The sequence below is a fragment of the Vombatus ursinus genome, unplaced genomic scaffold (genome assembly GCF_900497805.2).
Source record: "Vombatus ursinus unplaced genomic scaffold, bare-nosed wombat genome assembly UNPS02014812.1, whole genome shotgun sequence".
NCBI classification, from domain to species: Eukaryota; Metazoa; Chordata; class Mammalia; order Diprotodontia; family Vombatidae; genus Vombatus; species Vombatus ursinus.
Window position 1 is genome coordinate 67582298 of NW_020954590.1, and position 12745 is coordinate 67595042.

The 12745-nt window shown below is 34.2% G+C and overlaps 1 protein-coding gene across 4 annotated transcripts in view; it reads right to left on the bottom strand.

Moving 5' to 3' along the window:
• The window catches only part of LOC114053672 (DNA-dependent protein kinase catalytic subunit-like), a 167918-nt gene that overhangs the window by 129875 nt on the left and 25298 nt on the right, over nucleotides 1–12745 (bottom strand). For 3 of the 4 annotated variants that reach the window (XM_027876781.1, XM_027876780.1, XM_027876778.1), the window contains exons 19-26: nucleotides 8367–8453; nucleotides 7487–7606; nucleotides 7058–7217; nucleotides 6236–6304; nucleotides 3785–3891; nucleotides 2638–2728; nucleotides 1523–1686; nucleotides 331–483 (exon numbers count right to left, since the gene is read on the bottom strand). In XM_027876781.1, coding sequence (XP_027732582.1) covers nucleotides 331–483; nucleotides 1523–1686; nucleotides 2638–2728; nucleotides 3785–3891; nucleotides 6236–6304; nucleotides 7058–7217; nucleotides 7487–7606; nucleotides 8367–8453 — 951 coding nt within the window. The remainder of the gene's footprint in view (nucleotides 1–330; nucleotides 484–1522; nucleotides 1687–2637; nucleotides 2729–3784; nucleotides 3892–6235; nucleotides 6305–7057; nucleotides 7218–7486; nucleotides 7607–8366; nucleotides 8454–12745) is intronic. The other variant, XM_027876779.1, reaches the window with a different exon arrangement.

Sequence of the window (12745 nt, forward strand, 5' to 3'; positions counted from 1 at the left end):
GTGGAAATGAATGTTGAAAATTAAAAATAAATTTTAAAAATGAAGTAAAAGAAAAAAAAGAAAAGAAAGTCTATTTTCAACTATATATTTTTTCCTTCCAAAGGTGATCACCACTACTCCTTTAAAAGTCTTACATTCTGAAAGTTTATCTTAGTCTCATTTCAAAAATCCATTGTATTTTAACATTCAAAAATGCATTTTAAAAAAACAGAACTTTTCATTATTTTAGTTTACATAAATAAATTAGACATTAAAATATCACTCTGTTCATATGTCAAGGTACTTAGTTTCATACTACAATCCAAAGTTAAAAATAATTAATCTACTTACCTGATCTACATCACAGGCAAGTCGAAGTAGCACTGGAAATGTTTTCTTATATAGCTGATACAAGGGTGGGGAACCCAGATTTCCTTCAGGTATTTGAGATGCTTTTCCCAACATAAACATAACCATGCTATGTAACAGTTCACAGGCTGCAATCTAATATAAGCAAAACAGTTATCAAAATCGTGTATATTAGTATCAGATCAATAGAAAAATGTTCAGCATTTTGTAAAAATAGGGTTTAAAATAAAACCCGAAGAAAGTAAAATAAAACCAAAATTTAAAAATGCAACAGATAAGTACTATCTGACTCAAATACAAATTAATTTGAGGAAATACTTTGTGAAAATATAGAATTTCTCCCTTTGTTCACTTCATAGATATTTTTCTGCCCAAAGAGCAAAATATCTAAATTTAAAAGCTTTAAAAAGGACAAAGACATTAATTTTATTTTTAGCATATGAAAGAACCATATAAATTACGCTTATGGTTAATAAATGTTAACATATTCTTTGTTCATAAGAAACAACATTCATCTAGAGTATATATCTGTTCATTTTTGGTTACTAAGGAAACTGAATCATAAGAGACATATAACATAGCCAGAATAATAAATAATGTTTTAAATTTGAGGTTATCTGCCTTTTCAAGTGTCTTGTACAAAAAACTGTCTGTATATTAATAATTTGCATATGTTCCTGCATACTATATTTCTACCATAAAGGGTTTTTAATAGTCATATATCAAAGGATCTATGATCTCAATGACATGAAAATTCCCTTCAATTACAGAAGTTAAAACTCACCTACAACCGCCCAACTTCTGTAAATTTTATCCATGTCCTCCCATAAATTGCAAGAGATAAGAGAGCCAATCTGGTGGGAAGACCCCCCCCCCCCCACATAAATACAACCAGAAAACAAAATTTCTCTTAAATTATTTGCCAATCACTTTTCTTGCAAGTTTTCCCTTTCAACTATCATTACAATTTGATTTTTATTATCACTTTGGAGACGTGGATTAATATGTTTTCAGATAGATGCAGAGATAAAAATAAAACAATTATTATAATGGAGTGGCTGAAACAGATTCCCCTTCCTAAATCTTCCTTGTGACTCTTAAGAAAAAGTCTTTTTAAAATGAAAGTCATTAAAATCTCACTTAAAATATCATTGAAACAAAAAAATGAAAATACTTTAGTTTGTCTGTCGCTAGATGAAAGAGCCAGTTCTGTGACCCGAGGCAAAAATACATCCAAATATATTACAGGCTTCATTTCTGCAAATGGTACTGCAAAGCTCAGTTTCTTCTCTGAATCCCATGCCAAACACTTCTTCATAATTTCATCTGAGGAAGCAGCTATTAAAAAATTTAAGAAAAATATTTTATATTCATAATCTTTCTAGCACTGAAAAAATATTACACACTTAGGAAATTAAAAAGGAGCACATCAGAAGGAACTTGAATGAGTACAAAAAGGGCAGTATAAAATTATTTTGTAGGATAAAATGGTCTAAAATTTAACTTTACACTGGGATCTGAAAACTTTTTGATATTATTATTTCAACTAAGCACTTTTTGGTGGTGAATTTATCTCTACAAGATTTGTTAAAATTCAATATTGCCAGCAGCTTACTATACTTTCAGAATAAGAGCTGGAATAGTTTGGGAAAAGAACTTTTTTTAAACTTTCAAAATATTTATTAAATATCATATATAACTATGAAGTTCAAATTTTATTTTATTTTATTTTTTTTTTAGTGAGGCAACTGGGGTTAAGTGACTTGCCCAAGGTCACACAGCTAGTACGCGTCAAGTGTTTGGTCCAAGGCCGGATTTGAACTCAGGTCCTCCTGACTTCAGCGCTTGGTGCTCTATCCGTTGCGCCACCTAGCTGCCCCTTGAAGTTCAAATTTTAAAAAGAGATGCTTATTATATGAAAATAGTATTTCCTACCAAAAATGACAAACAATAATTTCCCCAAATGTCAAGAAGAGGTTTTAAAAAGCAGATTGAAGTTCTTAAATTACCACAATCAGTAAAGAAACCAGAGTGAACTGGTTTCATTTGCTTTTGTGTAAAAAAACAAACAGAAACAAAAACTGGGAAGAACATATGACAGAACCAGCCTAAAAATCACTCTGATATAATTTGTTACATAATACCTTTCATGCAAGCAATCATAGCATTTAACAAACTATCTAATAGCCATAATTTTGTTTAAGAGTATGTTAAATGTATGTAGCACAAATAAAATTTAGAAGAATTCTTTGAAATTAAATATACCTGGAAGCAACTTCACAGGTTTACCTGTAACAAGATTCCTATTTATTTGTCCTCCCAGAGATCCAAGCACCCGAATCACTCGACCTCTCACGGCTTCTAAAGACATCTCTTCATCCTTTCATGTTTGCACAAAGATTAGTAAAGGTAATTTTATGACCATTTAAAAATCAATTAGGGACTTGGCTTTTAAAAGAGAAAGAAAATAATTTTTCGAACAGCGATAACACTTTTAGCTCCTTTTACTAGCCACATATAATTTCTATGTAGTATTTTAGCATAGAAGACACAACACTAAGATGCATTGCAAAAATTAGCTTCTAGATGCCTGGGACCAATGCATCCTTCAATATGAAAGCTTCATGTTCAATTTTCAGGCATAAGAGGTGGTATATCTCCACAGAAATATATTAATAGCTGCCAAATTCAAAACAAGGCCAAAGTATTTCATTCTGTAGAATGCAAACTCCTTGAGGGCAGAGATTTTTTTTCCCATTGTATCCCTGTTCTTAGCGCAGTGTCTGGCACATTATAGGGACATTATAAATGTTTATAAAATGAACGAAAATGAAAAACAAAGTTTACAGGATGGGTATTAGTCATATAAAAAGTCTGCAAATTTGTCTTAGTCAATGGCTGCCTTCTTCTAGTACTAGGCTTTATGTTCTTTAGCATTATAGGCTCTGGCTTTTGCAGGATTTAAAATCTAAAATGGATAACATCTTTTACATCAATTCTTTCTATAACATTTTCAATTACTTATCTATAAGATACTCTCTTATGTGCAAAACATTTTTAAAACAACAACGATCAGGATGGTTAGCCAAGGAATCTTTATATATGAGTGAGCTTTGGGACCATAACTTCAAATATATAAAGATGAAAACTAGCTAATTTAAAGCAGAAAGTCACATTACATTCTCAATCACAATCCATTATATTATGGAATTAAGGGGAGCAAATGCATTGAAAAAAATAACCAAAATAGCAGTTATTGTACAGTATAATCTTAATACTATAACTTCACTGGAATAATTACTGTACTGAATTAATCTATTTTGTGTATAAGTAAAGCTTTAAAATTTATATTTTAGTTATTTTTTCAATCTGTGATTACCACCAACTCTTACATTCTGGTCACTACAGCATGAAGTAGAAAAATTAGTTTACTTACTGATAAGATAGTCTTTGATTTTTTTAGATGCTTCACTACAACCTTATTAAACCCTTTCTGGGCTGCACGAGAAAGCACTGTGACTTCCCCATTATCCTTGTTATCATCTAACCAAGAAAAGAAAAATTCGTTATGAATAAACATTTAATGTACTTACTGTCTTTTTTTAAAAGCCTGTAAAAATATTGTATAAAATTTTGAGCTTAATTTGCAATTTTAAAAGTAATTTCCTTATTTAAAATTTCAAATGAGTATATATCTTTTTTCAAGTTAGTAAATCAAAGTATTAAAAAAAAAGAGAACAAGATGACCATTTATTACATTTGCTACCAGAAACATTCATTTAAAAAGAACTTTTTTGCACACTGCATACTTATTGCTCCTTCTACAATGTAAATTCTAAAATGTTCACCAATCTTGAAAAATTTAATGTGGTTTCTTAATCATCATTATGCTAACAAACATATTCAAGCTCTCTCCAAATTTGAACTTTCATATTTTACAATGAAACACAACGAATAACTTGAATCTTTCTTGATTCACTGTGAAGGGATATTGAAGGCATGACAACAACTGATCACAAGAAATTTATAAGTCTTTCTTTTAGTGATTCTTACAAATAATATTCATCCATGGCAATATGCATTTAATATGAGCAATGTTTCAAAAATAAAGTCACTATCTTCTCTTTATTTGGTGGTCTTAATTCCCACATAATACATTGTGATAATCCCTTTTCTATTTGATTAATGAATCTGACTCTGACTTTCAACTATTTTCTCCTATCAAATATAATGCTTTTCTCTCTTTATTCAAATAGGCATTGCCATTCATTTCCTTTCTAAATGCTGATTTTCATACTTGGAAAAATCTCACTATGCCCACTCCCCTCCCCTACAAATAATTTTTTTTTCCTTTAAATCTCTTCTCAAACTTTTTTCTTCCATAACACCTATTTTCAATCTCACATTGTTATGTTTCAAATAAAATAAACCGACTAGGTCACCTACACAAAATGTAACACACAATAACAAAAAAAAACAGCAATCAAAACTAACTAAATAGAAGTTCAACAAAATTATTACTTAATCCTCTGATAGCTTTAACAGGTCAACTTCTTTCATTCATTCCTTCAACGAACCAACTGTTTCAATGATGCCAGTATAGTGCAAATAGCAACAGCTCCTATCTATACAACACTTTACATTTTATAGAATGCTTTAATAACATAAGAATCATGGAACCTAAGGCCTGGAATTCATTCTGGCTCTAACATTAAGGATTTGCCTAAACACAGGTAAAGGTATACTCCCTATGTGGGCCCCAGTTTCCTCATCTGAAAAATGAAACAGGTAGAGTAGATGGTCTTAGGTCTCTTCAAATTACAGTAGCACTAAAAATTCTTTAAGTCTGTAATTCTATTATGTGCTAGGAACAATGGTAGATGATGGTTCAATAGTTCTGACTGCTGAAGTTACAATTTGTTATATCTTAAATTAAGACACCAGTGAATGAATGGCTTTTCCTCAGATTTTTCTCAAATTATATTATATTATAAATAATAGAATTTAATAGATGAAAAAGAACTTAGAAAAAACATGGTCTAACCCCTTCATTTTCAATATAAGAAAGTACCAGAAAGAGGAAATGATTTGCCCCATGTCAAATGGCTAGGTAAGAGATATATATTCCAAGATATTTAGGGAATTAATATAAAGGACAAATGCCATTCCCCAATATGAAAGGGTCAAAAGATGTGAACAGTCAGTTCTTAAAAGAAGCAATATAAACTACCAACAATGTTTCATTGTCACTAATAAGAAAAATGTCCATTAAAATAATTGTGAAGCTTCATCTCACATTAAATAATCAATGACAAAAGATGATAATAATAAACTTTAGGGAGAAGCTGTAGGAAAACAGGAACATTAAGACATTGTCGGAAGAACCATGAATTTTTTCAACTGATCTAGAAAAAATTTTGAATTATATTGAAAAAGTCACTGAACTATGGATAACCTTTTGACCCAGTGATTAAGCTACTAGTTGCACATATCCCAAAGAGGTCAAAGAAGAAAAAAAGGCTTCAGGTATATACAAACTTTTAAAAACACTTTTGTGGCAGCACAGAGCCAAAAACCAAGTGGATGTTCATTGATTGGGTGTACAGCTAAATAAATTCTGGGGAACAAATGTAATGACATGTTATTTCACTGTAAGAAATGGCAAATACACAGAATTCAAGAAAATTTATGTTACTTGTAGAAACTGATACAGAACAAAGTGAGCAGTGCCAACAGACCACTTGACTCAGTGACCACAATGCTGCACAATACAGTGAAAAGCAGCATATTTAGAGTCAAAGCTCATGTGTTCGAATCCTGACTCTACTTACTCTCTGTATGGCCTTTGTCAAATCAACTTAACCTCTCTGTAACTTAGCATTCTCACCTATAAAATAAGGGTAGTTGGACCATATCATCTTTATCTTCCCTTTAAGATCCAAATCCATGATACTTGCTGTAAAGGAATATAATACTGAACAATAACAGAAATATGATCAAAACAGTGAATAATTTTGGTCTCAGTGATGAAACATGCCTCCCCTCCAAAGTCCATAAGAAGGGCAATACAATGTAGATTCTGGCCAACATACAGTAGGCTACTGATAAAATGAGAAAATATCAACACACTATTTCTTTTGCTTACCTATACTTCTTTGTTACAAGAGGCAGAATCAAGTCATTGGGAAGAGTTCGTGATATTTAAAAAATCATCAATGGAACATTTAATTTAAAAAACAAAAAGCTATCATTCTTATAGTTCCTCCCATTAGTTCTAATTGTTCTTTACATCATGACTAATGGGAAAATATGCTTAATACGAATGTATAAGTAAAGCTATATGAGGTTACATGCCGTTTTGGACGGTAGGGAGTAGAGGGAGGGGGAGAAAATTTAAAACTCAAAATCTTATGGAAGTGAATGTTGAAAACTAAAAATTAAAAAATTATTAAAAAAAAAAAAACAAACTAGTTCATGATAGAGTCTGACCTAGAACTTAAGTCTGCCGACTCCTAAGATAGTAATTTTTCTATTATATTATGCTGCTGTGGGAAGGAGAAGAATTACATCTATCATTTTTCAGTACAGTGAAAAAAGAACATACTTTTCTACTCAAATTATCTAAGTTAGAAGAATATTAAAAGTTACTTTGTCACTAATTCTCTTTTCTAATTTAAGTTTTACAAGTCATCAATTTTCTTTGACTTACCTGATAATGCTGCGGTTTTCAAGTAACTGTCAAGGCAAGGTAAAATGTCTTTGTAATGTGGCTGGATTGTATGTTTTGGTATGTACAATGACCACTCTTCTAGGGCATTCAGGCCTACTTCTGCCAGTGGGGTATAACTTAGGCCCAATTTAAAAGCCATCTGTATATTAATACATACAACAAAGTAAATGTCACAAGGAACCAATAAGAACTAAGGAAAAAATTAAAAAATAAGAACTAAAGAAATACATTGGCTTTGATTTGAGAGGTAACCTACCAACCAGATCTTTTATCATTAAAATCTTCTAAGTTCCGTATAGCAAAGAGAACACACAAATAGTTAGAGTATAGCATAATGTTTAATATGGTTCTCTAAAGATTAGTAATCATTAAGGAAAATATAATTTGATTTATAATATAGAAACCAACCTGTAATGCAGGAACATAAGCTTTAATATCCAGTTCAATGATGTCATGTGGCAAGCACAGTACAAAGTTCAAACAGGAAGCTAACAGTTCATCTTTATATTGCTTCATTTTTACTGATACCTTCAATAAAATAATAATAATTATTCAAGTAATAATGTTTAAATAAACATAGGTTGTCATCTGAAGACATATTTAAAAGTAAATGTTTTTCCCATTTATGGCAGATTTAGTAATTAGATTCTAGATCTTCTGCATAAGATATTAAACTATAAATTTAGTACTGAATTATCATCACAACCCAAGTTACTTACAAGAAAAGCTGAAAGACAGCACTATAGCTAAAGGTAATCTGACAATTATAAAGGATAACTAATATCTTTGCTATTTAGAGAAGTTACAGTATATACGGTTTCACTATAGCCAATGATTTTTAGTATATTCTCACTTGGATTCAATAAGGAAATTTTAAAATAATCAACAGAAACCTGTCTTTGACCATCAGGGCTTTTTCTATATATTGTTAATTTTAAAATAATTACTGACAAGATAGGAAAATAGCTCTTGAAAAATCTGTAAGTTCAACAGTACTCCCTCCACCGAGGTGCATCACAATAACTCAATGAATTTATGGCCACTGTAAGTTACTATGGATGAAAAATTCATCACCATTGAGCCAACTGTGTTATAAACCTCTCTGAATCTAAATAAGTGACTCTTGAGATGATAGATATCTATCACCAATCATATATCCGAAGCATCTCCAACCTGCTAGAATCTATGAAAGTTTACACTACATGGGCAGAACCTATGAGAACTCAGGGTCACTCCTTTGCAACAATTAGACAGTTTAATATATGTATAAAACTTTTTAAAAAGTTACCTCTTTTCCAAACTTTGCAAATAACGCAAAACAAGAATACTTTTCAGGGTCTTCAGGAGATTTTTTGTGACTCTTTGGGCTTAGTCCCTGTCAAATAAAGTATAACATCATGTCATACATAAATGAAATGATAACCTAGTAGTTATCAACTTTTAGAAAATCATTGCATGGGACCCAACTCATTAAATGACTCAGTATAATAAATGAGAAAATACCACTTCTGTAGGCTGAATAAGTATCTTGCACACGCACCTATTACCACTTTTGCATATACATTCAATTGTGATTAATAAAATACAAATTCATTTAAAAGTACTACTTAATTCATAGTAGCTTTCTATCGATTATTTTCTTAATCAACAAATATATAAGTAACACAACTACTATCAGGAAGACATCTATGAACTTTTTAACATTTATGATGGGATCCTCATACTCTGAGACACTGCTATAACCCTGAAGTCACCAACTTTTTTTTTAGAGAGGAATATGATTTTAATTTTTCCCAAAGTGTAAGCTAGATGAAGTATGCTATCCACCTCTTAGTAAGAGAGGCAATACATTATGTAATGACTACCTTTGACAGACTTAGCCCTTCTCAGCAATGCAAGAATCTAAGACATCTCCAAAAGTCTCCTGCTAGAAAATGCTATCCAAATCCAAAGGAAGAACTATGAAGTTTGAATGCAAAGCATACAATTTGCTTTTTTTTTCCTTCTGTTTTGTTTTGTTTCTTCTTTCTTGTGGTTCCTCCTACTGGTTTTAATTCTTCTTTGCAACAGGACCAATGTGAAAATGTTTAATAGGAATTTTTATGTAGAGCCTATATCAGATTGTACACTGTCTTAGGAGGCAGGCAGGGAGGGAGAGGGAGAAAATTTAAAACTCAAAAACTTATGGAAGTGAATGCTGAAAACTAAAAATAAATTAATAAAAAAAATAAGAGGTGATGAACTCAGGGTAAAAAAATGAGACATTTTTTAGACATGACGAATGAAGGAATTGTTTGGTTGACTATGCATTTTTGTTACAAAGGTTTTGTTTTTCTTCTCCCCACCCTCTCATCTGCTCTCCTGCTCCCCATCCCCAATGGGGAGTAGGGAAATAGGAGAGGAAAGAAAATAGATTTTTGTTCATTCAAAGAAAGTTTAAGTCGGGGCAGCTAGGTGGCGCAGTGGATAGAGCACGGGCCCTAAAGTCAGAAGGACTTGAGTTTAAATCTGGTCTCAGACCAGACACTTGACACTTACTAGCTGTGTGACCCTGGGCAAGTCACTTAACCTCACCTAATTAAAAAATAAAAAGTTTAACTTAATTTTTTTTTTAAGTTCAAGTTTTTTAACGCTGGATAAAGAGTTCATAAGATCATATTTTTAGAGTTGAAAGCAATCTTATGGTTCCATGCTTCCAACACTGTTTCTTAGGATAAGGAAACCGAAGTTTAGAGATGTTAAGAAATTTGCCCAAGGTCTTGACCATATTACTACACTTATATACTGATCCTTCAAGTCACTAATCAATCTCTAGGAAGATGTAAGGTACTAGAGCTGATTGTGAAAGGTGGAAGGATTAATAAGCATTTATTAAATACCTACTATGTGCCACTGTAGAGATATTATTTCATGTAATTTTCAAAAACAACCATGCAAGGGTAGGAGCTATTATTATTATTCCCATTTTCCACAAGGAAACTGAGACAGAGGTTAAATGACTTGCCCAGGGTCACATAGTCAAACAGTGTCTGAAAATGTATTTGAACTCAGGTCCTTCCTGACTCCAGGCCGAGTGCTCTACCAATCACCACTTATTTCTTAAGTATCTACTATGGGCCAGGCTCTGTCCTACATGCTGAGAAATCTAAAAACAAAAGCGAAACAGCTCCTGCTCTGAAGGATCTTACATCCTATCGAGGGAGACCACATGTACATATACAAGTACATTCACAATATATACAAAATTGTTTCGGAAGGAAAGGCATTAGCACAAGAAGACATTAGGAGACGCATCAGGTAAAAAGGTCATACTTACTGTGAAGCTTCTAGGAGGCTGAGGTGAGAAGACAGTGCATTCTGGACACAGGAGAGATCAGTACAAAAGCATGGAGACGTGAAATGCAGTGTTGTGTATGAGGAACAAAGAAAAAGCCAGTGTGGCTCTGCCACAGTGTAGAAAAGACAATAATATATAATAAGCCTGGAATGGTATCCTAGAGGTAATAGAGAGCCATTGGAATTTACTAAACAAGGGGCAGCTAGGCAGCGAAGTGGATAGAGCACCATCCTGGAGTCAGGAGGACCTGAGTTCAAATCTGGCCTCAGACACATAACACTTACTAGCTGTGTGATCCTGGGCAAGTCACTTAAAGCCCCATTGCCTAGCCCACCTGCCCCCCCCCAAAAAAGAGGGGGAGGGATGACATGGTCAGAGCTGCATTTAGGGAAAATCACATTGGTAACTGTGCACAGAATAGACTGGTAAGGTAGAGAGACTTAAGATAGGAAAATCATGTCCCTTATTAAAAACATGTTGTGAAGATGGCGGAGGGAAAGCAGTGACTGTCTTGAGCTCTCTCCCAAAGCCCTCCAAATACCTAGTGGCTCTAAACAAATTCTAAGGCAGCAGAAGCCACAAAAAGACAGAGTGAAACAAATTTCCAGCCAAAGACAGCCTGGATGGTTGATCAGAAAGGTATATAGTGCCAGGTGGGGAGAGCAGCACAGTTCAGCGTGGGCGCGCAGGCCACAGCGACCCTGGAGCAGGCCTCAGAGGACTGAATCGCAGGCAGCTGTGGCAGTTTCCAGACTTCTCAACCCCTGAATGCCAAAGACAACTTAGAAGGTCAGTGGGAGAAGTCTGTGACTGCGGTGAGAGAGGAGCTAGGTCTCAGCCGCAAGTCTCGAATGTGGCCCGGGCCTCGGCTTTTTCCTGAGCTTCTGGCCCACAGACTGAGGGGGAATCGAGTGGCTGATCAGAGGGGGATTTGCAAGGATCTCTTTGCCAGTGCTGAGGCAGGAATCTCTTGCTTTGCCTGTGCTTGGATCTGGGTCACAGTTCTGAGGGGCAGTCTTGGGGCAAGGAGGAGTGCTGCTGCGGTGGAGCTTGTTGTGGTGGTGGAGAGAAAACACCTCACCCCTTATCATACCACCCTGGAAGAACTGAAAATTTACAGATCCCTAGAAGTACCTCTGAAAACAGCTGTACAAACCCCCGAAGCTTGGGACAATACATTCTCCACATTGGAAACGGACTCTTACCTTAATAAAGAGTTTAAAACTCAAGTAATTGGTTGGGATCATGAGTAAGCAGCGCAAAAAGAGTCAGACTATATTATCTAACTTTGGTGACAAAGAAGATCAAAACATACAACCAGAAGAAGACAACAAAGCCAAAGCTCCTACATCCTACAAACCCTCCAAGAAAAATATGAATCAGTCCCAGGCCTTGGAAGAGCTCAAAAAGGATTTTGAGAAGCAAGTAAGAGAAGCAGAGGAAAAACTGAGAGTGATGCAAGAAAATCGTGGAAAAAAAAAAAAAAAAAGACAGGAAAATCACTTAGAAGACTACTGCAACAGTCCAGGTGAAAGGTGATGAAAACCTGAACAAAAAGGTGGTAGCTATATGAGAAGTGAGAGGAGGTCAAACACAAGAGCTATTATCCAAGTAAGAAATGACAAAGATGGCAACTAATTGTATATGTGGGGTGAAGGATAATGAGTATAATTAACCTAGGTGACTAGAAGAATGATGATGCCTTTGACAGAAAAATTCAATTCCATAAACATTTATTAAGCACCTACTATGTGTCAGGCACTATGCTAAGCACTGAGATGCAAAAAGAACCAAAAGACAGCCTCTGCCCTCAAGGAACTTACAACCTGGGGGGCATGGCGGGGTGGAGAGAGAGAAAGAGTTAGGAAGAAGAGTAGGTTTGGGGAGTAGGGAAAGAGGAAAATAATGAACTCTATTTTGAACATGTTAAGTAGGAGGGCAAGATGTCTGTGGAACACCCAATTTAAAGAGTCCAAAAGGCAGGGGTGATGGATTCATGCTGCAGAATGAGATATACATTATTGGACACAGAAAATCTGGGATTTTTTTTTTGCCTGACCATGTGTATTTGTTACAAGAATCTTTTCTTTTCGCTTTTAAATTGGGAGTTGCGTAGGAAAGAGAAAATAAATGTCTATTAATTGAAAAACAAAATAAAATGTAGGAAGAAAAGGGGGCAGCTAGGTGGCACAGTGACTGGAGCACTGGCCCTGGAGTCAGGAGGACCTGAGTTCAAATATGGCCTCAGACACTTGACACTAGCTGTGTGACCCTGGGCAAGTCACTTAACCCTATTACCTAGCCAAAAAAAAAAAAAGACTCAACTAAAA